The 27,993-nt window shown below is 44.7% G+C and overlaps 2 protein-coding genes across 3 annotated transcripts in view; both read left to right on the forward strand.

The window, feature by feature from the left end:
- Positions 1 to 6,870, forward strand: part of pkd1b (polycystic kidney disease 1b) — a gene marked incomplete at both ends in the record, with an annotated part of 44,674 nt that extends 37,804 nt beyond the window's left edge. Inside the window, 10 exons of the mRNA XM_080789256.1 lie at positions 327 to 542; positions 722 to 885; positions 1,316 to 1,519; positions 2,479 to 2,662; positions 2,901 to 3,083; positions 3,436 to 3,666; positions 4,422 to 4,556; positions 4,849 to 5,051; positions 5,159 to 5,270; positions 5,926 to 6,870. Of these exons, the coding sequence (XP_080645382.1) occupies positions 327 to 542; positions 722 to 885; positions 1,316 to 1,519; positions 2,479 to 2,662; positions 2,901 to 3,083; positions 3,436 to 3,666; positions 4,422 to 4,556; positions 4,849 to 5,051; positions 5,159 to 5,270; positions 5,926 to 6,870 (2,577 nt within the window). The remainder of the gene's footprint in view (positions 1 to 326; positions 543 to 721; positions 886 to 1,315; positions 1,520 to 2,478; positions 2,663 to 2,900; positions 3,084 to 3,435; positions 3,667 to 4,421; positions 4,557 to 4,848; positions 5,052 to 5,158; positions 5,271 to 5,925) is intronic.
- A 2,129-nt stretch (positions 6,871 to 8,999) lies between these two features.
- Positions 9,000 to 26,729, forward strand: LOC308332904 (synaptic vesicle membrane protein VAT-1 homolog). Of its 2 annotated transcripts, none has more exons than XM_080789042.1 (9): positions 9,000 to 9,452; positions 10,715 to 10,827; positions 11,251 to 11,439; positions 17,276 to 17,483; positions 19,728 to 19,898; positions 20,304 to 20,393; positions 20,815 to 21,053; positions 24,336 to 24,578; positions 25,864 to 26,729. In XM_080789042.1, the coding sequence occupies exons 1-8, from the start codon at positions 9,347 to 9,349 to the stop codon at positions 24,564 to 24,566; spliced, it is 1,347 nt and encodes a 448-aa protein (XP_080645168.1). In that variant the 5' UTR covers positions 9,000 to 9,346; the 3' UTR covers positions 24,567 to 24,578; positions 25,864 to 26,729. The 2 variants fall into 2 exon arrangements, with proteins under 2 accessions (XP_080645168.1, XP_080645167.1); XM_080789041.1 differs by having other exon boundaries at positions 24,336 to 24,566.
- The last annotated feature ends 1,264 nt before the right edge of the window (positions 26,730 to 27,993 follow it).

Consider the following 27,993-nt stretch of genomic DNA (forward strand, 5'->3'; position numbering starts at 1 on the left):
GGTTTTCAAACTTTTTCATATCAAGTCCCATAAACTACGATTTATTGTAGTTAGTTACTTAGTTCATGACAGTTAGTTCATGACATTCTGTGTCCCACGGAACCAGGGTTGAAATTACTGAATCGAAGAATAGGGTGACCACCTCCAATCACTGCTGTTATGCTGTATTGACTTACTCTACTCTACTACAGTATAGAGATTATAATATTTTATTAATTAAAATAAGTCTTGGATTCTAGCTCTTGTTCTAACAACAATGTCCTTAAAATGACGACCGGTTTAAGACAGATTCTTCTTCCACCTGTCCCTCCATCTCCCTCGGTCAGGTCGTCGTGCAGGCTGTGTTCTCCACGGTGCTGTGGAGGCCTGTGGACCAGGAGGTGGAGGACCTTCTGGCCCAGGAGACCACCGTGAGGAGGAGAACAGCCCAGGAGGAGGTGCAGGGAGGAGGAGGAGGGACGGTGCATCCACCATGTGGCTACGGCCTGCTGCAGGCCAAGCAGGAAGCCCGCAAGCTCCGAGCTCTGAGGTCCCTCATGAAGGTAATGAGTTTAAATACACAGGAACAGAGACAGCAGTTATGGTGCCAGATCTGTATCCAGGAGTGACTGTGAGGTCTATATGGCTGCTCAGATATGGCTCAGTTTAGTGCACAAATAAACTCTCTCTCTCTCTCTCTCTCTCTCTCTCTCTCTCTCTCTCTCTCACTCTCTCTGTATAGCACTGTGTGTCCCAGCTGTGTTTTCTGCTGCTGATGTTGATGGTGAACTATCAGGGCATGGTGGAGGATGGACAGGGCAGACTGCTGCACTCTGCTCTCAGGCGCTCCCTCCACGCTGCAGCGCCCCCCAGTGGTGGCACCCCCAACCTCACCCGTCTCAACAGGTATACTCCCTTCTTCACGCAGTGGCTCCCCCAAACCAGTGTCTCAACAGGTTCCCACTTTCACAGAAAGTGGGATGTAAGTAAGTCAGAGAGCCTTATTGTCTGTATCAGCCAGGGTGCTGGAGTCTATCCCCGTGTCAATGCGCTAGACCTCTGGGAGATGGAATGCTGAGGTGGAGCACAACACCTACCATCAGCTCCCAGTACTTACTGCACAACATCAACATCAAGCCGCTCTGCTCATACGCTGAGTTGGCAGTGTCCGGGTTCGAACCTATGACCCTGCGGTCGAAAGACGAGTGCTCTACCAACTGAGCCACCCGGACACAAACCATTATGAAACTTCAGTCAAATCCATTTAGGACAACACACACACATACACACACACGCCTGCACACACTCTGCCTGATGTTAATGTTTGCGCTTGCAGCTGGTCAGACGCGTGGCAGTGGATGGGGCAGACCTTGGTGCCACACCTCCACCAGAACCCCACGCTCCATCTTCTAGGGGTGCCACGGCTCCAGTACACGTACTCTCTCCTGGAAGGTCCACAGACAGTTCTTCTGGGAAACAGCAGTGAGATGACTCGTCACGTCTTAGCCGGGCTGAACATAACGGAGCCGACCAAAACATGGTGAGTGGATTCACTACACTGTGTAGAAATGCCACTATGCACAGTAGGCTATCTGTGTCACATGGACGGACAGCATCAAAAACTTGGTCCTCTAGTCCAGTGGTTCCCAAACTTTTTAGCCTGTGACCCAAAAGAGAAATTAGTAAATTACACGTTTTCCCGGGACCCAAACTAGTGAAAGTAGCAGATCTACAACCTCAGTCACAATGTGTCGCTTCATGCCACGTTGTGAGTTTGTATCTACTATTTTCACTACACTAAACATGTGTTTTCTAATTTATGGAATTTCTTAGATTTTTATTTGATTTATTCAAGAAATTACTTAGAAAAATCAATTAATTTGGTATTGATTCATTTGAATTACCGGGTAAATTACTTTTTTGGAATGTTTTTTTTTTTATGTTTTGAAATTACATTAAAAACTAAATGTATAGGAAACAAATAAGGGACCCGTAAAAATGTGTCTGCGACCCACAAATGGGTCCCGACCGAGTGTTTGGGAATGCTATACCGGACTATACTGTACCACATACAGGCTGGCAGGGCACTGCGTCACTGCGTCAGGCACCTGGAGGCCGGAACTATAGTGGCAAGCAAAACTGACACTGGGAGCCAACCCTGGGCAGAGCCAGGAAAGGCAAGAAGCGCACCACCTATAGATGCACTATGATGCGACAGCTTATAGCTAACAACAAGAGCTCAAGAACCTGATGTTACAGTAGATAGGAGAGAGGGCAGCGATGGCTAGACCGGACTCTTGCATCGCAATGTAATATAATATAAGTTCTACTCCAGCAACCTCCCATTATTGAATTGCCTATTAAGCTCTTTCAGAGATAGGGAAACAGTGCATTTTGTCATACTCTCCATTAAAATGTCCTTTTTTCCAGTAAGCAAATGCATTCTGCAGAGATAGTTTGCCTGTCAGAAACATATAGTTTTTGTCGTTCCTTCTATAGGTTGAACACTCTGTCCATTGACTTCACACACTACCACAGGGAGTCCAGTCTGTTTGTGTGTGTGTCTGTGCGGCTGCAGAGGGCTCAGCCTCACACACACGCAGTCATTTCCTCCTCGCTTTCTATCCGTCCGCTCCTCATCCCTCCCTCCTCCGCGGGACCAACGCTTCAGAGTGCACTTGCGGTAACAATTTGAGATGATTTAAATGTTTGAATTTAAGCTTTGTTTCATGCATTGGCTAGTGGAATTTTGAAAAAGTGAAGAAAAATAAATAATATGAATATATATTTTTTTTATTGTTTTGGAGACATTTTGGTATTTATTTATTTTAGATTTGAAACCTCAGGATCAATGTATAGGTGCATTTATGTACAATAATCAGAGGAATCTGTTCAGTTTCGTTTCGAACTCGTTCTTACAGGTTCTCCTCCTCCTCTCTGTGCTGGTTCTCCTGGTCGGGGAGCTGCGGGCCGTGGCTTCTGAGCGTGCCCAGTATGCCCGTCAAGGCTGGCACTGGTTCCAGCTCCTGTTGGCGTCGCTGTCCCTGGTGACAGCCTCGCTGCAGCTCTGCTTCCTGTCCCGAGCCTCTTCCTGTGTGCTCCAGGTAAAACTGTGAAATAGGTTATATTGACTGCAGGCTCTCCCAGTTACATTTTAGAAATGTAGATGTTGTCGCTGTTGGGTTAAAGGAAATGTAAAAAAGAATGTGTGTGTTCTGTTCAATGGATCAAATGTAGTTATTATTTAGTGACAAAACACAAGTTGAAATACAGAGATACAAGGTGAAACACTACATAAACCTGAGTTGCTGTCCTTTGTATCTATCCAGGTTCGCTCCCATCCAGACAGCTTTGTATACTTTCACATGTTGTTTCTGTCCTGTATGTGTCCAAGTTTGGTCCCATCCAGACAGCTTCGTGGACTTTCACATGTTACTGTCCTGTGTATGCGTCCAGGTTCGGTCCCATCCAGACAGCTTCGTGGACTTTCACATGTTACTGTCCTGTGTATATGTCCAGGTTCGGTCCCATCCAGACAGCTTTGTGGACTTTCACATGTTACTGTCCTGTGTATATGTCCAGGTTCGGTCCCATCCAGACAGCTTCGTGGACTTCCACAGCGCCTCTTGTCTGGCCGTGTTGTCGTCTCAGTTAGCGGCCGTGATCCTCACCCTGCTCGCCTTAAAGGTACAGTCATCAGTCTCTTTTTTTTTTGTAAATTATAACGCCCTACTTGACCATAATATAAATCCAGACAGGCGTATGCAAAGTCTAAACTTAAATAAAGGTAATGTGTACAGCTGCTGCCTGAGGACCCTGACGTTGTGGTTGTGTTGTTGTGCTGTCTACAGCTGTAGACCGGATGGGAACCGCAAGGTTCCCAGTTCTAACCCGGGCTCCCCCAGAGTTTGTGTCGAAGTGTCCTTGAGCAAGACTCTGAACCCCTACTTGCTCCCGATGTGCAGGTTGGTGCCTTGCATGGTTTCCTCCGGCATCGGTGTGTGAATTGCTACGGGCCGTGATGGAGTCTGAAGAGGGACCCTGAGGTTGTTGGTTGTGTTGTTGTGTTGCCTACAGCTCCTGGGGACCCTGAGGTTGGTGCGGAGGTGGGTGGTGATAAGTTGTGGTTGTGTTGTTGTGTTGCCTACAGCTCCTGGGGACCCTGAGGTTGGTGCGGAGGTGGGTGGTGATAAGTTGTGGTTGTGTTGTTGTGTTGCCTACAGCTCCTGGGGACCCTGAGGTTGGTGTGGAGGTGGGTGGTGATAAGTTGTGGTTGTGTTGTTGTGTTGCCTACAGCTCCTGGGGACCCTGAGGTTGGTGTGGAGGTGGGTGGTGATAAGTTGTGGTTGTGTTGTTGTGTTGCCTACAGCTCCTGGGGACCCTGAGGTTGGTGCGGAGGTGGGTGGTGATAAGTTGTGGTTGTGTTGTTGTGTTGCCTACAGCTCCTGGGGACCCTGAGGTTGGTGCGGAGGTGGGTGGTGATCGGCAGTGTGTTGCAGAGAGCCTGGCGGGAGCTGTGGGGTGTCGTCGTCCTGCTGCTGTTGATGCTGCTGCTCTGTTCTCACAGCGGAGCCATGGTATGTATGGCGACACAAAACAAACACACCTGGATAGAACCTTACTCATGTCATTAGCCAATTAAACTGTACTTTGTTAAAAGCGAAAATGGCACATCTACAGCACAAGCTCACAACACTGTGCGAACACTCATGCATTATGAGCTATTTTTGAACATTTAAAGGTTTTTCATATTTTTTGTAATTTGTTTTGGGGGGGAAATGTTTGCCTATAATGGCATGATCAAAATAGGGATGCCAAAGTGGTTAAATACCTCTGACGTATTTGATTGTGTTTTCTGTGTGCTATCAGCTCTTCTCTGGCTCAGTGGACGGTTTCGGGACAGCGCCCCAGGCGGGGGTGTCGGTGCTTTCTCTGCTGCGTGGTAGGGTGGTTCTACGGGGACTGTGCAGGGCCCATCCAATCCTGGGACCCCTCTACGGTCTACTGCTGATGGGCGGAGGACTCTGGCTGATGATCAGACTCTGTGGAGCTATTCTCTTTCGTGCGTACAGGTAAATATGACCACTGACTGACTGACTGACTGACTGACTGACTGACTGACTGACTGACTGACTGACTGACTGACTGACTGATTGATTGATTGATTGGTGTCCCTTAGGGCTGTGCAGGCAGACATTCGCCGTCCTGCCATGGAACCTCAGGACTACGAGATGGTGGAGTTCTTCATGAAGAGACTCAAACTGTGGCTGGGACTTACCAAGGCTAAAGAGGTACTATAGGAGTTAAACTGTGGCTGGGACTTACCAAGGCTAAAGAGGTACTATAGGAGTTAAACTGTGGCTGGGACTTACCAAGGCTAAAGAGGTACTATAGGAGTTAAACTGTGGATGGGACTTACCAAGGCTAAAGAGGTACTATAGGAGTTAAACTGTGGATGGGACTTACCAAGGCTAAAGAGGTACTATAGGAGTTAAACTGTGGCTGGGACTTACCAAGGCTAAAGAGGTACTATAGGGGTTAAACTGTGGATGGGACTTACCAAGGCTAAAGAGGTACTATAGGGGTTAAACTGTGGATGGGACTTACCAAGGCTAAAGAGGTAGGGGTTAACACTCTCATTTTGTTAACCCATTAAGACCTGGGGATCTGATTCTACAATGTCTTCTTAAATCATATCCTATAGAAAAAATGTTTCTATGTCAGTGGTGCTCAAACTATTTCATAACAAGGGCCCCAAAAAGTATATGTAATTGGTTTGCTGGGAAAGAATATATATTCAAAGATATGCACACACTTTTTATGATTTTTCAAAAAATAGCAGATCTACCAGCTCGTATGAGCGCAACACATCGTGTCTTGACATTTTGTGAGCTTATAGATCTGCATTATTTTATGACCGGATGCGCTCTCCTTTTCTCCCTCTAGTTCCGGCACAGGGTGAAGTTTGAAGGCATGGAGGAGGCCTGTGACTCCAGGTCCTCTCGGGAGTCACAGCTCTGCACCACCACGTCGAGTCTCACCTCCTCCCCCTGCCTCTCCTACTCCCCCCGGCCGGCGTCCTCTGCCCTCTCCGTGACGTCCGAGGACTCGTCGCCTGCGTTCGACGTGCGGCCCTACCTCGACCGTCTGCTCCCCTGCGTCGGTGGGCTGCTGGCGCGTTTCGACCGCGTCAACCAGATAATCGAGGACCTCTATGGTCTGGAGTTGAAACTAGAGGAGGTTCAGAGCAGGAGGAGGAGGAGGATTAGATGGGACGACGTCCAGGGGAAAAGAGGGGGAAAGGCAGAGATGACAGGAGAAATGGACAGAGGACAAGGGGTATTTAGAGAAACGGGAGGGAGGAAGGTGGGTGAGCTCCACCCCGGACCACGCATCTCCCTCCCATCCTCCAAGTTCTTCGATCTCACCACCAGCCTCAACTCCTTGCCCCCCGCTGCAGTAAGCCTCTTCCCCCGCATACGAAGCTCTCACTCTGAATCCACATGTTTCCAGCCTCAATCGTCCACAGATTCTTATCACCCTGAGGATTACAGGCCTGCGCCCGTGAGCTTTGGCAGAGGCATGTGTCCTCCTGCCGGAGCCCTTGGACTGGAGAGGTTCCCCAGAACAAGACGAGCGTGGCACTCTGGAAGCTCTCATTCGGCCGACGCGGCTCAGAGGGGCACACAGGGCCCGGGCGGAGTTGTTGGTTGTGGAGATGGAGGCGTGGAGGCCTCGGTCAATGCCAGGCCCAGGAGCGAGGAGGGCGGGAGGAGGCTCATTGGTGAGGGGGTCCCTGTGAAGAGGAGTGCCTGGGCGTCTGAGGGTCCAGAGACCGACGATGAAGACTGGGATAAAGAGACAGTCGATGGATATAAACTGCAGAGCTAAAACAGTCTTTAGTTTGTTAAACACACATTTCTTGCACAATAACATGTTTTCTTTTGACGTGTATCGTTTCCATTTTATATTGCATATTACAACGTGCTAATAAAGTACACAAATGCTATAGATTCTATAGCATTTGTGTACTTTATTAGCATTAACTCATGTTAATATTGTACACTTATGTAAATGATTGCATGTCTTTCTGCAGATATCTGGTGGGTGAAATAAATAAATACATATAAAACAGGAATAACACTAGTGTGCTCTCTCTGCAGAGCTCAGCACAGTTAACAAAAACATGAACAATGACCCAAAAAATCTGCATTGTATAACATATTATTTTAGGGAAGCTTCAAACAGCCTTCCTGTTTGAAGCTTCCCTAAAATAATATGGCCACCTGTCCTCCCTTCTTGTTCCCAAGGTGTAGAATAAACTCCCCTTTGCAGTCAGAACTGCAGACACGGGGCACCCGCTGGCCTAGAGGTCCAGGTGCATGTCAGTGGCCTGACAGTGCGTTGCATGTTCGAGTCCCGTTCACGGCGACCTTTGCTGCGTGTCTCCGCGTCTCTCCCTCCCTCTTTCCTGCATGTCTGTCTTCACTTGAACCAATAAAAGCAGAAAAGCCCAAAACAAATCAAGAACAAAAATCACACGTGTGTGAATTTGAGGGGCGCTCTTATCATCGTATATCATCTCATTCCGGCCAATCAGAATAGCATTCTCACCTTCATCTCAAGTTTGTGTTACGCAATGGTTGTGTTTACACAAACACTCAATTGTCCATCCATTGTCAATGGCATTTAATGTTTGTTTAGGGCAAAGTTTGTGTTTGCACACAATGCACACACTAAAAGCTGGACATCGCCGCTCAAAAAAAGCTGGCCATGTTCCTGGGGGTCCGGATGTTCCGGGGATTCCCCGGGGACTCCCACACGGTAACGCCGTCATTTCTCGACCGTTTCAGTCTGGATGTTGCCCCCGGGGAACCCCACACACTACAGTTGCACCGCTCACTTCACACTGGTGTGATTTTTATTTATTTTTGAGGGGCGCCCCTCCTATATACTTTTGACCCCACACGTCTCAATATTTGTCATTGACAATGAAAGGAGAAATTAGGTCAAAAGTCTGCCAAATATGACGTAAATTTGTGGCAACAGGCATTCAGTATGAGATGATGCATGATGATGTACGATGATAAGAGCACCCCTCACTTCTCGTGGGTGTGATTTTTCATAAATGAATGCTATCGAACATACTTTACGTCTGTGTCTTAGTTTTAAAAAATTGAACCAATGGAAAGTATTAAAAAGCCCTTCTGACAAAACCTCCATTGAAAACTCACTGTCTTGCCAAAAGCAGCTATTAACTCCACCACCTCTCCCCCTCTTATGCAAGTATAGGCCTACAATATATAGTATATACGTCTTGATTGTGGCCAGATCAAGTCGAACCAAGACTAGTCAATAGTCATATCTGGCCCAGAATATCACCTGATTTCAACCAACGTACATTCTGCCCACTAAGACGGATGTCCCTGGATGAGTCCGAATCGAGGCCAGATCCACTTAAGTCATAATTAATTACTACTAGTCAGATCTGGCCCAGAATAAGCTATATTATTTCAAATGGTGAAGACGTCCTGGAAATGATGTAAAGATCAACCCTGTGATCTGGCCTAGTCCTGAACGTCACCGGAGGACGTCATCATGACGTAATTTGGCTTGCTGGTATAGTCGCAACACAAACGTTGATGAGGTACTGCAGACAGTATTGCAAAATTGTGTGTGTGTGTGTGTGTGTGTGTGTGTGTGTGTGTGTGTGTGTGTGTGTGTGTGTCATACGGACAACTACAATCATGCTACATCTGTACATCACCTGTTGCTCCAATCATTCCTCCTCACTGGTTCTCCCTCGGTGTGAGTCACATCATAACTGGTGACCTATCGAATATTGTGACTCTAGTCTCATTCGCTTTACGCAACGGTAATCTGGCCTCCCTCCCTCCCCCGAGTCACCCCATTAGATAGGTTACGATGTCAGTGTAACACACGCCGCAGTAGACAGATCCAGTCTCCGTATTTTGTCGCTCTCCTCCACTCACAAACTGCCAGCAAGCCAAACGGTTTTTCCCCGATTCTTTTTGACCAGAGGAGCGCACAGACAGACGCCAAACAAACCAAACCCATCCGTAAAAGAAAAGAAAGAAGCCTCGTTTATAGCTTTACATTAACTTGTCAGTGTATAAAACGATTGATTGCGTTAGGAAGAAGTTACACCAACTTTAAGACCGCATATGTATTTATTTGTTTGTTTTCATTGAACATTTGTGCGTTTTCAATACGATTAACAATTCTGTGTTTTCGCGAAGGCTTCCCTTCCCGTGCGTTCAGACCGTTCAGACAGACTGCTGTTGTAATTATAGACTGTCTAAAGGGAATCTAGTGTTTTAGTCATCATCATCACAGCAGTAGCATCATGTCTGGAACAGAAGAGGCTCAGGAGCAGCAGCAACAAACCCGGCAGGAGGAGGAGACACCAGCCCGGGAGGATGCACCCCTGTCTGGGGCCACCACAGCCACAAGTAGGTTTATTATTATTATTATTTATTATTTATTATTATATATTCATTGGCACACAAAGTTAAAATCAGAAGAGAGATGCATACATATTAACTCAGCAAGCACGGTCAGGACCAGCTGGGCGAATTAATAAAGGTGCGTTCGGAAATGCGCACCGGGAATGTGGTCAGTTTGTTGAGTGTGGTGGGCGGTGATGCAGTGACAGTCTGTGGGGGCCGGGGGGGAGGTCAGGGCCCCCATGAGGATTTTCGGGGAATTCTTAAAATCTTAACACCTCTTGATCCCACCCAAGTAGGCTACTCAAATGCTAATCGGGTTTCTTTTGTTTTAGCCTTTAGGCAGGTATAAAATATGCCTACAGTACTGTGCTCTGCTTACTTGTTTTCATTCACAATGACACCACCACCAGCTAAGAAGGTCTTCGTCCAGAGTGGTGCAGCTCGGCATTGGCCTGCATGATGCAGTGCTTAGCCGCCAGCATGGGCAGCACTTCCTTAGGAAGATTCTCTTTGTACTGTCTCAGGAGAGATGTCCATGGTTGGCTCCCTGTTGAGTGCCTTGATGTGACCGAACGCTCTGCTGGCCAGCTGGTAGAATTTGTTTGCCGCCTTCAGTCCTTCATCACTGTCCAAGTTCTGCTCTGAGGCGATCTGACTGGCCAGTGCTTCTGCATTAAACAGCACACGTCTTCTCGTAGCCCAGACTGGCCAGAGTGAGCTTGACTGAACCTCCAAACGGTGACCCTTTGTCGCATGCATCCTTCCATGTGAAGGTTAGGCACAGCTGGTTCTCAGAGAAGGGGAACTTGGGCTCAACGGCACAGAGCTGGTCATAGTACCTGAGCAGGATGTCCAGGGAGCTCTCATGCTTGTCAGGATAGAGACCTTACACAGTATACAGATGAAACAATTGAAATTGGAATGATGACACAAATAAATGAGCAGACAGAATTGGAACACTATAAAAGATTAAACTGATAAATTGATAAAAAGTCTTGACTGGCTGAAATGTTGTCACCCCTGTTTATTAAAGAGCTGGAGAGACATGGAGCCCCTTTTACTGAACAAACACTAGTCTATAGCTTTAATCTTTTAAACGAGAAACTTTTAACAAACATATTTGTTGAGCCTAGCTGATATTTTGACACGTTTGAGACAATTTATATTGTCACACTCACAATATTATTATTATCGTCGCAATATCGATATTGTGGTATTTTTAGCCACAGAATCTTGTAATATTTAGTTTTGTCCATATGGTTCAGCTCCGTCCACAAGCACCCCCGTCACGGAGAAGGAGGAAGAAGAGGAAGAGGTGTTCACATACCGGGCGCTGGTTCTGACGGGCCACGGGGGCTACGATAAAGTCAAGCTGCAGGTGATAATAATTACTCAAATTAACATTTGAGTTTAGATTTGCACTCATTTTTATGTTTTCTTTTCTTTTAACGGCAAAGATCTACAAGCTCATAGTGTGGAATAGCTTGTTGTATATCTGCTATTTTTCAACAGCTAAAGTTTGAAATAATGGTTAAAGTACGTGGTTACAAGCTAATGCCACACAGGCCACTTTTACGCGGCAATGATGTGAGCCATGATGTCACACGTTTTGCGGATTCATGGTTTTGGCTGTTTCCATGGAGGCGCCAGGTGGTTGAAACACCTGAAAACGCTGTTGACGTCTAAATGGGCCGTGCAAATTATACTTTATTTTGACGTTTTCTATGGAAACCGTCCTCGTGTAAAAGCCAAGGGACCGCACAGATGCGTTCCAGATCTTAATGGGATAATTATTTTGCAGGTGAGGAAGGGACGGCCGGCGGTGCAGAGTGGCCAGGTGCTGGTCAGGATGAAGGCGTGCGGGCTGAACTTCGCCGACCTGATGGGCCGACAGGGTCTGGACGAGCTGCTGCCCCCGCCGCCCGTCGTCATGGGCATGGAGGGCGCCGGGGTGGTGGAGGAGGTGCACCCCGACGTCACACACAGGAAGGTGAGAGAGTTTCACTGTAGGGTTGTCTCGATCCGATCAAGTGATCAGGAATCTGGGCCGATCCCGTCATTTTCAAATGATCGGAATTGGATCGGGATTTTAAAAAAAACGTGATCGGGACCTCCCTAGTTATCACTATTATATCCATATCATGATATTGGACTGGATATTGTCTGTGATTTTGGATAATTCTTTTGGACTATTGTGATATGGCTCGGCACAACGTGACGCGCTGTGAGCTTGTAGATGTGCTATTTTTGAATAGCCGCCCAATACATAAATGGATAAAGGGGTGCAGTACTTAGTTTAGACAGTTTTTGGTTTAGACTAGTCATTGGTTAGACCAGTCATTAGTCCTACAACTACAACCTATCTCAAACTCTCACCCTAAACCCTGGATAAAGTGGTTAAAATGATTGGGATGCCATGTTAAATACTTTTGCTGGGGACTCCCTGGGACGGGGTCCCCCCCCATCAAGGGTCCATGGGGCTCCCCGGACCCCACTTTGAGAACCATTGCTATGTACTGTGTACGTACTGTATGGCAACAACTAGACACAGAGGCGTTCCCGGCGTAAAGGGTTTAGGTATAAGGTGGTTTGGAAGTGGTCTGCCTACTCTTTCATTGCAAAAGTTAGACCCTAGTGGCATAAGGCCTATTCATACTCCAGTTACTTTTAGGTGATACGGTGACCACTGTTTGGTGGTTAGTAAAAACAGAGAGATGTGTCACTTACCACCGGCGTGACGTCATGTCGGCTATCGCCTAAAACTGAGTATGAATACTAATGGCTCTTAAGCAGGAAGTCTCTCCGGATAGGACTGTTAAAGATCCGGAGTCCGCATAGGACATATAAATTATGGATTGCAACTTTTAATATTTGAGAAATGCCATCATAAACAAGACATGGGCCATGATTTGCGTTTAGGTTCTTCATAAGTACATTATTGCTTTATTAGCGGGGGCACGGTGGCACAGTCGGCAGTGCTGTCGCCTCACAGCTAGAAGGTCCCGGCTTTATTAGACAGTGGACACTATAGAGCGGCGCAGTCCCTCCCCCTTTCAGAACAACGAACGGCCCAGGAAATGAAAACGCAATGCATTTCCCCATAGGCAGTTTTTATTGAATTTATTTAAAGACCTTTTTAAGCGTCGTACGAAGCCAACTCTTGTCGTGACAAATCATGACAACACACACAATATTTCGGGCCAAACAAAGAATTAAAGTAGAAAAAACAGCAGGTTGTTTTTCTTCTTTGTATATTTGTTTGGTCCAAAATATTGTGTGTTGTCATGATTTGTCACGACAAGAGTTGGCTTCGTACGACGCTTAAAAGGTCTTTAAATAAATTAAATAAAAACTGCCTATGGGGAAATGCATTGCGTTTTCATTTCCTGGGCCGTTCGTTGTTCTGAAAGGGGGAGGGACTGCGCCGCTCTATAGAGTGAGTAATATATTGGCCTATTATGAGAGAGTAGTAGATGGACATGTGATGAAAGTTGTAAGCTGGACTCCGACTCATAATGCTGTTACTTGTGAGAGCTGCTTGGATTTTCTAGATCACATGGCAACAAATAATGAACTTTTCAACTCCCCTCTTAAGTGCAGATGGTTGTAAGTGGATCCGACAGCACGGACCACAGGGCTCCCATCATCAGTTTGGGGGAGTGTCCCCCGAGAGCGCCGTAGAAGCGTTAACGTAGCATAATGCTTATTACTTTACCATTAAAGTGCACTTTATCTTCCTGTCCACCTGTCTGTAAGTCTGCCTCTGTCTGAATTTACAGTAACTTGTAACTTTGTCACAACTACTGCTGTTATACTGGACAGGACACGGTATTATACTAATAATAATTATCCTTAAGCTTGAGCTTGTAGATCTACATTATACTACTACTTACTAATAATTATTATAATAAAGATCACGCCCGTGTTAAGTGAGGGGCGCTCTTATCATTGTACATCATCATGCATCATCTCATACTGGCCAATCAGAATGCCTGTTGCCTGTGATTGTTTAGCTGATTTGCTCATTTACATATGACGTACATTTTCCCTTCAATGTCAATGGCGTTTAATGTTTTGATGTTTAATTTACGTCATATCTAGCGGAATTCTGATAATATTGAGACGTCTGGGGGCAGGATTTAGCAGACATTTGACCTGAATTCCCCTTTCATTGTCAATGGCAAATCTTGAGATGTGTGGGGACAAAAGCTGTTTATAGAACGGGCTAGTGGCCCTTAAAAAATAAATTTATTTATATTGCACACTTGAAAACAAATCCCAAAGGGCTACAGTAGGCCTACAGAATAAAAACATTTGCAAAAAAAACAATTCATCTAAAGAAGAACAATTTAAAATCACATGGGTGACCTAGGGGGGTAAAACCAAAATAGCTAACTAAATGAATGCTTTGTTAAAAAGTGTTTAGTCCTCTCTCACAGACGGTGGAGCTCTCAGGTGGTCAGGGAGTGAGTTCCACAGACGAGGAGCAGCTGATGAGCAGAAGGCTGTTTGTGTTCTGAGAAAATGGCCATTCTAGCAACATGTTACTTGTGAGCTTGTAGATTGACTAATCCCCGGCCGGGTCATACTGCGACATACTAGCGTCATGTCCAGGGGGTTTACTTGTACATCAAGCTGCCTCACGCTACAGAAACAGGACATGGCTCGGCAAGGCTACTTAATAGATGGAATGGATTTAATAGATTATGAAAAATTATCTATCCCTATTACGGGGGATGGATGAAAATGTTCAAAATAAAAAAGAAATTACACTAATAATATGCAAGTATTCAATTAAACAAAGGAATCGCTAAGATTTTTTATTTATTTTTGCCGCCCTGAAACAAAAATCTATAAAACATAACGTGTTGTGAGCCCAGAAGAGCATTCAGACTTCTCTCACACCTGAAGAGGAGAACAATTTGTCTGATGTATATATACAGGTCTGACCTTTATCCACCTCATCAGCCATCATCTTTCCATCACAGCTACGCACGCGCATGTGTGTGCAGTGTGCACGTGTGAGAGGGAGAAAGAGAAAGCTGTGCATGTCAGTATCCATTATGTAGAAATAGTTTCATATCCTCCACCTCCCAGTTTGGAATTTACTTCTGCTTCTTCCCAAAACTGTTTTATGAAAACCCATATGATCCCATCCTTGGAGAGGAAGAGCGGTAGCCTGGCTAATAAGCCAGACTCAAATCACACTGTCATGTGGTATTTGAGTCTGGAGATGCTGTGTATGGATCTTGTTTCCTGGGGGGGCGGGTTCAAACATTTTCTCTTTGACGCAATTGGTCAGAGCTACTGTCAGTCAAAGGTCTCAAGCATTGAACATCACTGTACCAAAGCCCGCCAATATTGCATACCGTGTCGCGATTGGCCACACCAGTTCTCTGGTGTAGGAAATGGGCGTACAATTGAGCCTCTCCAGACCGTAATCCAGTGAGATTAAAGCAGTGGGACGTTTCGGACCGCTAGGAAACGACAACATGACAAGCTAATGACTTCCATACGCACTGCTGGAAAGTAACACCTTTACTCAAGTATTTTACTATTTTTAGGTACTTTAAGGAATCACGTTTTAAGTAAAGAACAGAGGCCTTTCTGCCATCGCTCCAGTAAGAGAACGTCGATGTATCGCTCTGTATCGGCAAATAAAACTGACATTAACCGATGGCACTATAGCTGATATGTATCTGTTGTTGATAAGCATATAATTATTTGGCGTTGGCTACGTTGGTGTGTTGGTTATCTGCAGCCTGCCAAGCTGTAGATTCTGAATATGTGTTTCTTGTATTGAAGATGTATTTGTTTCCTTGCCACAAAAGGGGGAAATAAATACAACTAAATAAACATATATCAGTAATATCTGTATCAGGTATCAGCTACAATTGTCATCGGCCAATCATTTCCATATCGGTGCATCCCTATTCCCTAGAACAAACTATTTGACCTTTTTACTTTTGACATAATATTATTCAACAGCGACCTTTTGAAGACGGTGGCAGTTTGTAGAAGACTAATAAACCAGTGGAGCTGAGTTTCATACCAGTGTTGCAGACTCTATTTTTCATCTTGTACTGCTTTTTTGTCTAGCACCTGGGCTAGAGTGGAGGTGCATGCTCTATTTCCTTTGTTAGTTTGTAGAAGACTGCCAGCTATTAACTATTTATTATACATGCATTTTGGAGGCTTCGCCATTATGATGAGTCACTTTATGCTTTACGAGCATAGCACTGCACTTAAAAATAGCCGCCCCTCTGTCCATCCTGGAATGTTGATCTGAGTTGACACACACGTTCTATCCAACTCCCCTCCTGTGTCAGGACCTATAGCACAGTCAAAGCTGTCTCTTGTCCATGATAGACATTGTTCTAGTTTTGTTGCCACTACATTGAGCAATATAGTTTTTTTCCCACTACATTGAGCAATATAGTTAATTGTTTAATGTGTCCACAGGAGATGGATGGCATGTAGTATTTCTCAAAATATTCTGCAATCTCTGAGTGCTACATGGAGTCGACTACTACTATTGCTGTGAACGGAAGCTGTTCCTCATTCCGCTCACGGAAAAGTGTTTAGACCTGAGGCTGATTATATGTTTTCTGGAAAAACTCCCAAGAAAAAAAATACAATAAAAATTAGAATATGGTGGTACGAGGTTTCTGCCTGACATCATCTATACATAACAACTAACACAGAGGCGTTTCCAGCTTGTAAGGTGTGTGTGTGTGTGTGTGTGTGTGTGTGTGTGTGTGTGTGTGTGTGTGTGTGTGTGTGTGTGTGTGTGTGTGTGTGTTCGTCAAATGGGAAGTTGTTTTAACAGGAAGCACGGTCAGATGATCTTTATTTCCTGTGCCCTTCACTTCTTGGCATTCTCCAGTGTTATGTTTATGACTCTGCTTCTCTTGAGGATGAACGCACACAAACCTGCTGTTTTCCCATAATTCCAAGAGGCTAGTCCAGCAGTCTGTCTGTAGCAGAGGCTCTCAAACTAGTTTGAGTTTCCATTATTGGACAGACTGAAAATACTTCACGTTTAACCACATCACAATTCTACGTGGAACATTCACCAAATAGCCGATATTGTAGATCTGCTAGTTTTGGTCTGCTAGTGTCCTTGCTCTACTCTGTGCGAGTAGCGCAAGGATTGTGCTCAATGCGCACCAAGACATTCTCTAAATTCTCTAAATCTACTTTGAAATACTTTTATTTGAGACACCTGTACTATATTCTGCTAGTTATAATGCTGGACTGGGAGAATGATCTTTTTTTGGGGGGCATCCCTATGTTCGACACCCGGGTTCTATGTTTGTTCCCCACTTAACGTTAAGTTTAGGGTTAAGGTTACGGTTAGCTAACCTGGGAACATAGACCCCAGGAAACGTAGATCCCGAGGAACATAGATCATTTTCAATACTTTACTAATCTCATTCTTTTTAATAATATTACTCTTATTTATTTATTTGTTTGTTTGTTTGTGTGTGTGTGTGTGTGTGTGTGTGTGTGTGTGTTCAAAGTCAAATTCTTCATATACTGTATACCTATGTGAAGCTTATGATTTTTTTTCAAGTCGTACTTAAACCCTGTACTGTATACTTCGTTGAATGGGATCCCCCAGGGACCTGTACTTGTTCCCCTCCTGTTTTCACCCCCTGTACACGGAATCTCTTTGCCAAACATCTACAAGCTCGGCACTCACACTGAACCTGTGGATCAGCTATTTTCACAGAATGTTGTCCAATTAGAGAATATATACCCAGACTAGGGCCACTAGGGTTTGTGGTTTAAAGTCTTGCTTGCCGACTGTCTTCCCTCTTCAGGTGGGTGACCGGGTCATCGTGTTGAACCACGACGGCTTGTGGCAGGAAGTGGTGGCGGTGGCGGCGGAAAACACCTTCCTCATGCCCGAGCCAATGAGCTTCGAGGAGGGCGCGGCCCTCCCCGTCAACTACCTGACGGCCTACCTGATGCTGTTTGAGATGGCCAACCTGCGGCCCGGCAGGACGGTTCTGATCCACATGGCTGCAGGTACAGTAAGGCTTGGCCTGAGAGCTATACTCAACCCTGTGTGACTGAGTGGTCGCCTGGGAAAACGGAATGTCCCCCTGGTTGAGTCCCGGCCCCCCTGGTCCAAAGTGTCCCTGAGCACGACACTTATTAACGCGGATTAATTAACTGCTGCCAGAGTTCTGCCCCCCCCCGTATCGCCCACTACTTTTCACAGTAGGCATTAGGAATAGGATGGGTTAAATGCAGAATACTGCATGATGATACAAAACTAAAAAGCATCTGCTGTATTTTGAATGGGAAAACGTCTTCATGGTCCAGGAAGCGTCATAACACACATTATTTGTGTCTTGTTATATCTACGTTATTTGCTGTTTTATAATGGCATATTCCAGGGGTTTGCAACCTTTATGTAATGAAGTGCCATGTTTTTATTTTCTAGATGGTCGGTGTGCCATGTCAACATTCATTTCAATGACGCCACATCAAAAATTCCATCATATTTTGATTGTCCACGACTATAACCTCACATTGTTATAATGACCGTTGGACTACTACAGTAACCCACCCATCTCCCAGACTCCCTCCCCCAATGTGAGGCACTACATTTTTTTAATGGTTTATTAGAAACCCCAAATCCTCTCACACGCTTATGCCAGTGTGCCAGTGATCACCCTCCTTTAGTTTGTGCCAATGTTAGCACCGGTGCCAAAGGTTGCCTATCCCTGTTTTAACCTCAAATTAAATTAAAAAAAAATTATATCTGCAGAATTGTACTTTGAATTGATACATAGTGATACATTACTCCAGCGTTACTATTATCAGTCACATGAGTTATGACCTTGATCCCACACACAAGCCATTCTAGATTACTAATCTGTCAACCACAAAGAGGGGGGGGGGGTGTGTGTGTGTGGGCGCTCAAGGGAAACAGGATGTGAACCTTGGCTTGTGAGTGTGAAGGAAAGTCTTGCTTACATCCGTACGTGTGAACATGCATGCATGTGTGTGTGTGTGTGTGTGTGTGTGTGAGAGAGAGAGAGAGAGGGTATATAAGTGTTAAGACGATCTTTTGGAAGTTCAAAATGACAACCTACTGACTACTGTAGATGCTTACAGTACTTTTGCAACATGTGGTGTTTTGGAAAATGGTGACGATGGGCAGCAGCCAGTTAGCCTAGAACCGTGTGTGTGTGCATGTGTGTGTGTGCATGCGCGCGTGTGAGTTTCCAGATAACAAAAACTGGCTTGCTTTATCAGACTTCTTTGACCTTGTGTTTTTGATTTGCACTTTCTGTTCAAGTTCACACACACACACACACACACACACACACACACACACACACACACACACACGACAAAAATGAAATTAAAACTAAGCCACGATGACTAAATATATACTGACAATTTCACATTTCAACAAAAAATAATCAACAAAAAATAAATAAAATAAAAATAGACTTGTTAGGGAGGGAGAGTGGAGAAGAGATAATGTTATGGTTGGTTGCACTCGGGTGTTGCGCTCTGACAATAGCAGATCTACAAGCTCACAATGCGTCGCAAATCGGCCATTCGACTAACACTAAACTAACACTAAAACATTTCAGGTGACTGAAATAAATATTCAAAACTAAATGAAATGTTATTCAAAAGACCATGACTAAAACTAAATCAAACTTTGCTGTCAATGGTAGCCACAGCTAGAAGGCCTGGGTTCGATTCCCGCTGGGGGCGTGTTCTCTCCTCCGTGTCATCAGTTCCCATACCAGAGACGGGGTTGGCGAAAGGGCCTTTCTTTATGGAGTTTGCATGTTCTCCCCGTGTCGCCTAGGGTAGGTACCCTCACAAAAAACAATCCTGGTCTCTAAAGTGCCTCCCACTGGCCAGCCGGGGCACCTGATGGAGGGGAACAGAACTGGTTGGAATAACATGTTCCTTCAGCCGGGGAAACTCCCCCCTATCAGGTGAAAAGAAGCGGCTTAATTGGACTTCCTTCATATATTGAAGGAAGCATGAGGTCAGTCCGTTGCGCTCCCCATTTTTGGCGGAGGGAGTGTACAGAGCCCAGGATTTTTTAGATAATGGACACTGAGTGAAACAAAATGGGTTACAAAATCGTGGGATAAAAAAAACATTCCATGTTTTGTGCCTGTCGTCAGGCGGTGTGGACACTGTGTCCTGTACATATTCCATGTTTTGTGCCTGTCGTCAGGCGGTGTGGACACTGTGTCCTGTACATATTCCATGTTTTGTGCCTGTCGTCAGGCGGTGTGGGCATCGCTGCCACCCAGCTGTGTCAGAGCGTGGGCGACGTGACCGTTTTCGGCACGGCGTCGGCCTCCAAACACGAGACCATCGTCCAGGGAGGGGTCGCCCACCCCATCGACTACCGCACCAAAGACTACGTGGAGGAGATCCGTAAAATCAGTCCCAAAGGTGAGGTCAGGTCACCACCACACCACCACACACGACACGTCTTATTCGTGAATGAGCGGTGGATACAGTATGTGTCCACCCACCGTTTGCATGAATTAAACTGTTGCGAGTGTGCAACCATTTTAAACTTTACACTTTTTATATCAAAATAAATAAATGCAGGCCAACCCAAACATGATGTTTATTTATTTTTATTAAAATAGAAATTGACCACACATTTCTTTGAGGGGATAGCCTAGTTTTGAGTTTGTGTAAAAAAACCTCACACCCGTGTGAAGTGAGGGGCGCTCAAAATTGTAGGCCTTTAATATCACAGCTAATGCATTGCAAGAATAGAGAATACACCTGGAGTGTCACCCTGACAAAAATAAATGGTTCGTCTCTCCGTTTCTATTATGTCTCCAGGGTTGGACATAGTTCTGGATCCTCTTGGGGGCTCCGACACCCAAAAAGGCTACAGTCTGTTGAAACCAATGGGAACGCTCATTGTGTTTGGTAAGAAACCACTCATTCTAGTCTGAATCTGCCTTTATTTGAAACGTCTTTTGTGGTTTCGTTGGTTTTTCCATTTAAGGAACACTTAAACAGTTGACAGGACATGCGCTGGCGTGATTATCATTATTTGATCATTTTAAATTGCTGTATATTGCTGCTCTGTTCTTCTCTTCTACTCTTCTCTCATCTCTTCTCTTCCTCTCTCTTCTCTTCTCTTCTCTTCTCTTCTCTTCTCTTCTCTTCTCTTCTCTTCTCTTCTCTTCTCTTCTGGCACTTGCACTGGCCTCGACGACCGAAACGGTTCTTAGCTTACGTATGATTCATGATGACTATTTTTATGTATTTGATGTATTACCATGTTTTTCTTCTTGCTTACTGTATAATCTGCCCCCCCCCCCCCCCCCCCCCCCCCCCCATGCAGGTGCAGCTAACTGTGTGACGGGCCAGAAGAAGAGCCTGCTGGCCATGGCGAAGACGTGGTACAACCAGCTGTCGCTGACCACCCTGAAGCTAATGCAGGCCAACAAGGCGGTGTGTGGCTTCCACCTGGGCTACCTCAAAGACATCCCTCTCATCACCTCCACCATGGACACCCTGCTGGGACTCTACGGCCAGGGCAAGATCAGACCCTGTGTCGACTCCTCCTATCATTTTGAGGATGTAAGTGAGCGTTTTGGATTTATCTTTCAGCGTTTTAAGCACTTAACTATAGACCCTAAAGTTTTGTGGTTCCCAAAGTTAATTATACTCAGCCCTGCTTTAACCAATTTAGGACTGAGGCCAGATTCTACAAAATGTCTTCTAAATCCTGACAGTTTTCTTAAAAAGTTATGTTTCTATGTCAGTGGTCTCAAAGTATTTCATGTCAAGGACCACAAAAAATATCTGTATTTGGCCGCAGACCCCCATCGGAAAATATGTAATTCCAGGGACCCCCCAGATGCAAAGATATGAGTTCAAAACGTTTGCTGTGAAAGAATATATATTCAAAGATTTGCATACGTTTTCAAGAAAAATGCAAATCTACGAGTGCCGCGCTACGAACTTGTAGATCTGCTAGTTTTTCTATAGCTAAAGTTTAAAATAATGGTTAATGTGGTTAAAAGCTAAGGTAACACAAATGCGTTCCAGTCCTAAATGGGTTAAGCACCTACTTTAGAGTATAGACCCTAAGGTTTAGTGGTTATTTATACTCAGCCCTGCTTTAACAAAAGTGTTTTTTGTTGTCCTCGTTTAGGCCCAGCTCGTGGGCGTCTGGCTGACAGAAGCGTTAATTGTTGTTGACAACTCCGCCTGCTGCTGCGGCGGCGGGAGTCAAACAGCTGTCTGTTCACACTGTGTCTGTTGACAGCTTCTGTTGACCCAGAGCCAGTGTTGAACCTCATCCGCACTGCCAGCCATGCGAACGAGGAAATCTCATTAAAATACATGTTTTTCCATTAAAAGACATGTTTTTCGATGAGACTGTCCTGACGTACCGTGAGCGACAACGCGCCGTGCAGCGACGTACGTCCAGACCCTCCTATATTTGCTCGCAGAGTCTCAATTTGAGCGAGGTTTCGCGACCCCAAAAAACTTTTATCGGTTGCAATCTACTACACGCTACTATCTATTGGCTATTTGATTGGTTCAGGCTACGCAACGTCGCAACGCAATGGCCGACGCTCCATATCGAGACACATTTTCAATGATATCGGATGTCGGAGCGCTGTTGTTCGCTCGCTCCTTGCCTGTGCAGATGAGGTGTTGCTGTAGTGCAGGGCGGGTTCCCAGCCTTGTCTGGGCTCGGCGTCCACTTGACGATCTCGACACAAGTGTTCGCCGCCCACCCATCTGACCACGTTAACACGGCAGCCGTGCATTTCCAGAGCATCTTTTTTTTTTAAACTTCCGAACCCACGTTTTCAGAAAACCTTTTATTTATTTTTATTAAAACATTGTTGTCTGTGGAATGTAAAATAAGAGCAACGTTGACCTAAAATGTAGTGATTTCACTGATAAAAAAAAATCTAATAACAAGTGTGAACCCATAGTCATTGATACAGTAGCTGTGTAGTTGGTAAATTGGCATAAAGATTGAGGTATGATAAAAAAAATTATCACCCACGATAATTAAAAAATTGTCCCTATTATTTTATAATGGACCATTTACTTTTCTGGCAAGTGGGGGGGGGGGCATGACCTTGCTCGATGGGCAATTGCCTCTGAGATTCAAGTGTCAACTCCTGCTGGAATAACCCTTCTCCCCCTCCCCCCCTCCCTCCCTCCCCCCCTTTGTTGTGTTCACTTCCTGCGGGTTCCCGCCTCTCTCCGTCAGATTAGATGATCCCCTCGACACCTGTTGCTAGGTGACAGGTTATTGTTGCCGTGGCATCGCCGGCCGTCAGGGAGTACGTGTCTCTTTTATGGTGGGCTCCGATAGAGACAGGAGTTAAGGGGTTCTTTTGTGTGGATGGCCACCGTGAGCTATCTGGCAGCTATTATTCCATGATATAGACACACATAATATATCCTACCTTCTCTGATTCAGCATGGGATTTCCAATATAAATATAACATAGAGATATACTGGCTGCCATTTGTGGTGGAACAGGCAGGGGGGGGGGATTATACTTAAAACATTTTATTCATAAAAACATGAACGGTATTATATTAAAAAAACACAAGCTGTGAAACATGGGATTTATTCATAGAAAATGCAGCTGATAGAAACTGCTTCGTTGCATCCCAGAGGAAGATCGTCATTTTCAGACAATCACTGTCAGTGTCGGAAACGGTGACACACCTCTGTCACCGTAGGCTGTTTTAGATGCTTCTACTAACGTGTTTAACTCAAATGGTCCCTTATTTATAGGGCCATTTGGTTCCATTTGAGTGCTCTTTGGACTTAAATGAATACAGGGTTTTACTATGTAAATCAGTGAGTGATCTGTGAACTTCTTTCCCCTGTGGGGATGATAATAAATCACTAGGGGTGTGGATGGAAATTGGAAATATAAACCACATGTTTGTGAACTTTGTGTGGCTTTTTCCTACATCATAAATCCTGATCACTTCATCGGCTTACTCTGCCTCTTGTCTCGGTACAAACAACCGAGCTGGCAAAACACTCTGCCCCAACAAGGAGGTGGAAGCCAATGAGAGACGGTGCAGACGTTGTGATGCGATGTTATTTGTCCCTTAAAAAAAGGGTGACTCACCCTTCAACTGTGAGTCACTGATGTTGTTTTTTTTAACAAGCTTACAGGGGAGACGTGTTCTACCATTAGGAGGAGACCCTTGAGAGTCTAAAAGGAAACCCGGTCCATTTGGTTTCATTTTACACTCTCAAGAGTTCCAGATCTATAATGGTCCATTTGGTTACCAACTCTACATTTAGCTTGGGAGCATCTGGAACCTCCTCAAGGACCACTGGTTGAAAACCACTGATCTAAATGGACAAAGCTGAATGCTGTCTGGATGACACTCTCTCACCACCGGGATTGAGTCCTCTGCTGAAATAGCGACCCCTGCTGGTTGGTCAGGGCACCTGTTGAGCAGTGGGAGGAACTGGGAGGTGAGAGAGCGTTCTACGTCGCTCTCCTGGTGAAACGGCTCACTGTCAGGGGAAATGAAACAGCTGGTGACTACATCCATGTGTCTGGGTCGAGAGGACACAGGGTGGTTGTCTACACCAGTTCCCAAACTTTTACTGTGTACCGATTTGTGTACTGTGAAAACATCTGCCTCCTGGTAGAGCTCTAACTAATCTCTCAAGATGGATTCAGACTGGAGTGAGGATGCTGGTGTTGACTGTTCTCCGCTTCACCTCCCAATGTATGAATAAATGGACCATTGTAAAGCGCTTTGAGTAAGCACTATAGCGCTATAAGAATGCAATCCATTATTATTACTGCTCTGCTGGGTCATGAACCCTGGTTGATGATAACCTTTTGTTTCCCAGGTGGCTGATGCAATGAGGCGCATGCAGGAGCGCCACAACATCGGCAAAGTCCTCCTCCTCCCCGAACCCAAGGAGGAGGAGAAGAAGGAGGTGGAGGTGGAGGAGGAGGAGGTGGAGGAGGAGGTGGCGGCGCCTGCATCCAACCCCGAGCCAGAGGAGACGGTGGCCAGGGAAGAAGTCGACGAAAAGAGAGAAGTCGTCGACACAGAAGGAGTCGCCAAAGACAATTAAGTAAATGTTGTGGTATGCTCAAGCACTTTCCAGTAATGGCCTTTCTCTACTGTTTACCCGTTTGATGAAAACAAGTTCACCGTGATGCAATTATCATCTTTAAATTTGTCAGTGTTGTACAGAATGTGTGTATGAAGATTGTGTGGTGCAATATGTCAGTAATGGTTTGTCTTTTTAATCGGTGTTGTCATAGTCCTAATCCTTCAGCGTCTATAAAAATATTTTGTGCACGCTACACGAGCGATGTAGAGATTTCAAAACGCTGCTATGCCAGCGAAGCATCAAAGCTTCATGTAGTCAGCAGTGTTCTTTCCTCAGTCTACCTTAATGACGGTGATCCGCACTAAAAATAGCCAATCCGCAAGTTGCACCTTCATGAGACCAAGTATGAACGAGGCATCCCTCTCTTGGTCAATTTTAATAAAAGGTTAATTTTGTTCAAATGTGTTTACAAATCACAGTGAGCAGAAAGTAGTTGCTCCCTAAAAATTACTTCCCTGTTTACTTTGAACAATGACGGCGAGTGTTAGAGATGTGAATAGAGAATGCGATAGACGGAGTTCAGATGCGCTCTCCAGATGTTGCTGTAATTCAATGCTGTGACTCAGAAGGGAGCGGAGAAATGCACAAAAGTCAGAGAGAAGGGGAGAGAGAGCTCAACACATTCCATTCTAGAGCATGCTTAGTCCATGTCCTCTAAACTCCCTCACTGCCTCCCTGATGCTGTTTTTGTCTTCAAACAGAGAAGGAAGAATTATTTCATCTTAAGTTGTATATTTTGTCTTGTGCTCCAAGAGACCCCAAAATATTATGATTATGTTACCGTGGCAGCATTTTCCTTTCCTTCTCTTCAGTAGCAAGTAAGCGCTGGTACGGATTCTGAACAGGAATTGGAGTGTCATTGTTTTCTCTATAGGGAAGTGGACGTGGAACTGCCCTGAATCTTTTTTTTCCCTTCTCCTATGATCACATGAAACGATGTAGGAGAAACAGACTGTATGAAAGCTGAGATTCATTCTAGGAGAGACAGACTGTAGGAAAGCTGAGAGTGAGTGTAGGAAATATATACAGTAGGAATGCCGAGAGGGAGATATAGACAGAGGAGAGAGATACTGTAGATAGTAGGCAAGCTGAAAGGGAGACAGACAGTTTAGGAGAGACAGTCGGAATGTTGTAACAGAGACTGTGTAGGAGAGATGGACACCAATTGATCAAAATCTGTTAAAGCCTCTTATTTTACCACTGAGACCAAATATTGATTAACTAATAATGATTTGAGTGCTTGTTTCATTCACAGAGCTTATATGACTCAGACACTGGAATAGTAGTGTTTCACTTCACTGCACAGACAAGATGAGAGAGTGTGGGAGAGACGGAGGGAAGAAGGCATAATTTCTACCACGACAACTCTTGATACACATAAAGATAATGTAGCCTGCATGTGCTCACAGCAGCGTTGAGGTGCCGTTCATTGTTACTGCACTCAATTGTCTCAAACGCCCCCATATTTGAAAGAACGGGCTCGTATTCACGCTAACAAACTTGTGTTGGTGGGCATGAAATAACCCATTATTTTAAATCATTATACTCTGTCATATGGTATTTTCCTTTCAATGTGCCAGTGGGGAACAGTTGATGCAAACAACTGACACTGTTAATATCTTCCCTGAGGTATTTTAGAAATGTGATAAAAGATTTTAGTGCATAAACAAAACGTGAGGCTTGAGAAGAAGCAGGCTCGAGAGGCCAAGCCAAACATTTCCCTTATAGCTTTCCCTCTCTGTGTGTGTGTGTGTGTGTGTGTGTGTGTGTGTGTGTGTGTGTGTGTGTGTGTGTGTGTGTGTGTGTGTGCCATAATTCAAAAGTATTTTGAATGTTCATAACCAACAAAACAAATGGTGTTGTGCTAGCTTCTGTGTTTTCTTTTTCTACGTACAATTTAACTTGTAAGAGCTGTTATTAATGTGTTATTAATATATCAAATATTTGCCTCTTTTGCCTTTTCAGTCATTGTGACTGGTAGTAGTCTATTGTACGGTAGGGGGGTCAACTAAGGAATCAGACAATGTATTATGCTCATAAAAGCGTGTGAGCTTTCCTGCTATGCTGCCTAAGCTGTTGTACATGTTTTATGAACTGAATAAAATGTATTCTGTAACGTCACACTGTATTTCTAATGTGATTTTATTTGAAGTTATTTGATTCCATCGATATTTTTTAGGTTCACGGCTCACGGTTCATTTGTTACATCTTGTGTATTAGTACAGAAGATAAATTATTAATTTAGTTCTGGTCTTTGCATGCATTGTAGCAGCAGTAATAATAAACAAGGATGACAATTATAAAATAATCACAAAATATCGGCAGTATAGGACAAGATGTGTCAACATGAAGGCAGGCTACAATGAGCAGTTCTTATTCCTAAGTCGTGGGCTCCTCCTTGGGGCCAGTATAGGCTATGACGATTTGCCTTTTCTTTTTTATTATTTTGAAGCACATTTAATCTATGCCTGTTGTGTAAAATGGACTGGACTTGATTTGATAACTTGAATGCATATGGACAAAATTGATTTGAATGTCTTGAGGAAGAGGCTGGTTGTTCGGAATGTTAACATTAAATTATTGCATATTATGGGAGCATTATACTAGTGTGCCGATTTTTACTCTTTTCAACAGTTTGACTTTTTAATCCAGCACCCAGACTATAGGTCTGGGATGTTCATGTCTTTTATCGGTTTGTTTAAAAAAGAGATTGCTGTTTTTCAGCTTTTTCTCATCTAAAAATGTGAACCACAGTGAGTCACTTAAGTCTTTCTCAACACAAGATTATTTTAATAATCAACAGATGGTACTCTAGTTAAGCAGTTATTGTATAGTAAATACAGCTACACACAAGCTCACACTGTGTGCGCTTGTGGCCCATCTTTTTGCTATTTAAAAGAATAAACTGGATACAATCATTTATTTAGTAGTTTCTGATATCCCTGCTGGTGGCTGCCATTTCTTGATTGGACGGTTTGGACAAGGTGCGTATTGGCTTTCACAATAAGCATTTGACCTGTTGCATCCAATTGTGGACAACGCAAGTTTACATCTTGCAAAGCTTAGCTTAGACCCCTGGCCCCATAAATTCAAACTACCCCCCCCCCCCCCCCCCAACATGCGTGCACACGTACGTACACACATGCACATACTGTAGTTGTGTGCTTGTGGTGTTCTATAATAAATAAGGCTTATTTTGTGAGTAAAGCAGCTATAGATATCACTATCAGATACCAAAATTATACAAGAAGGCTATATTTAAACACGACTTGCATGAAAGTAGATAAGGTGAGTAGTATAACACAGCAAGCCTGCAGACAGCTAAAGCTGTTTTATTACAATATTATTGCATTCATTCAGGCTGAAGGATCTCACCACTGTGTTC

Source organism: Protomyctophum bolini (genome assembly GCF_963924005.1).
Source record: "Protomyctophum bolini genome assembly, chromosome: 18".
NCBI lineage: Eukaryota > Metazoa > Chordata > Actinopteri > Myctophiformes > Myctophidae > Protomyctophum > Protomyctophum bolini.

Bases quoted from the DNA above. Each gene is read 5' to 3' on its own strand.
- LOC308332904 (XM_080789042.1), top strand. From the start codon at position 9,347: ATGTCTGGAACAGAAGAGGCTCAGGAGCAGCAGCAACAAACCCGGCAG. The intron at 9,453-10,714 runs GTAGGTTTATTA...CATATGGTTCAG, and splicing joins TGGGGCCACCACAGCCACAA to CTCCGTCCACAAGCACCCCC. The intron at 11,440-17,275 runs GTGAGAGAGTTT...TTCCCTCTTCAG, and splicing joins CCGACGTCACACACAGGAAG to GTGGGTGACCGGGTCATCGT.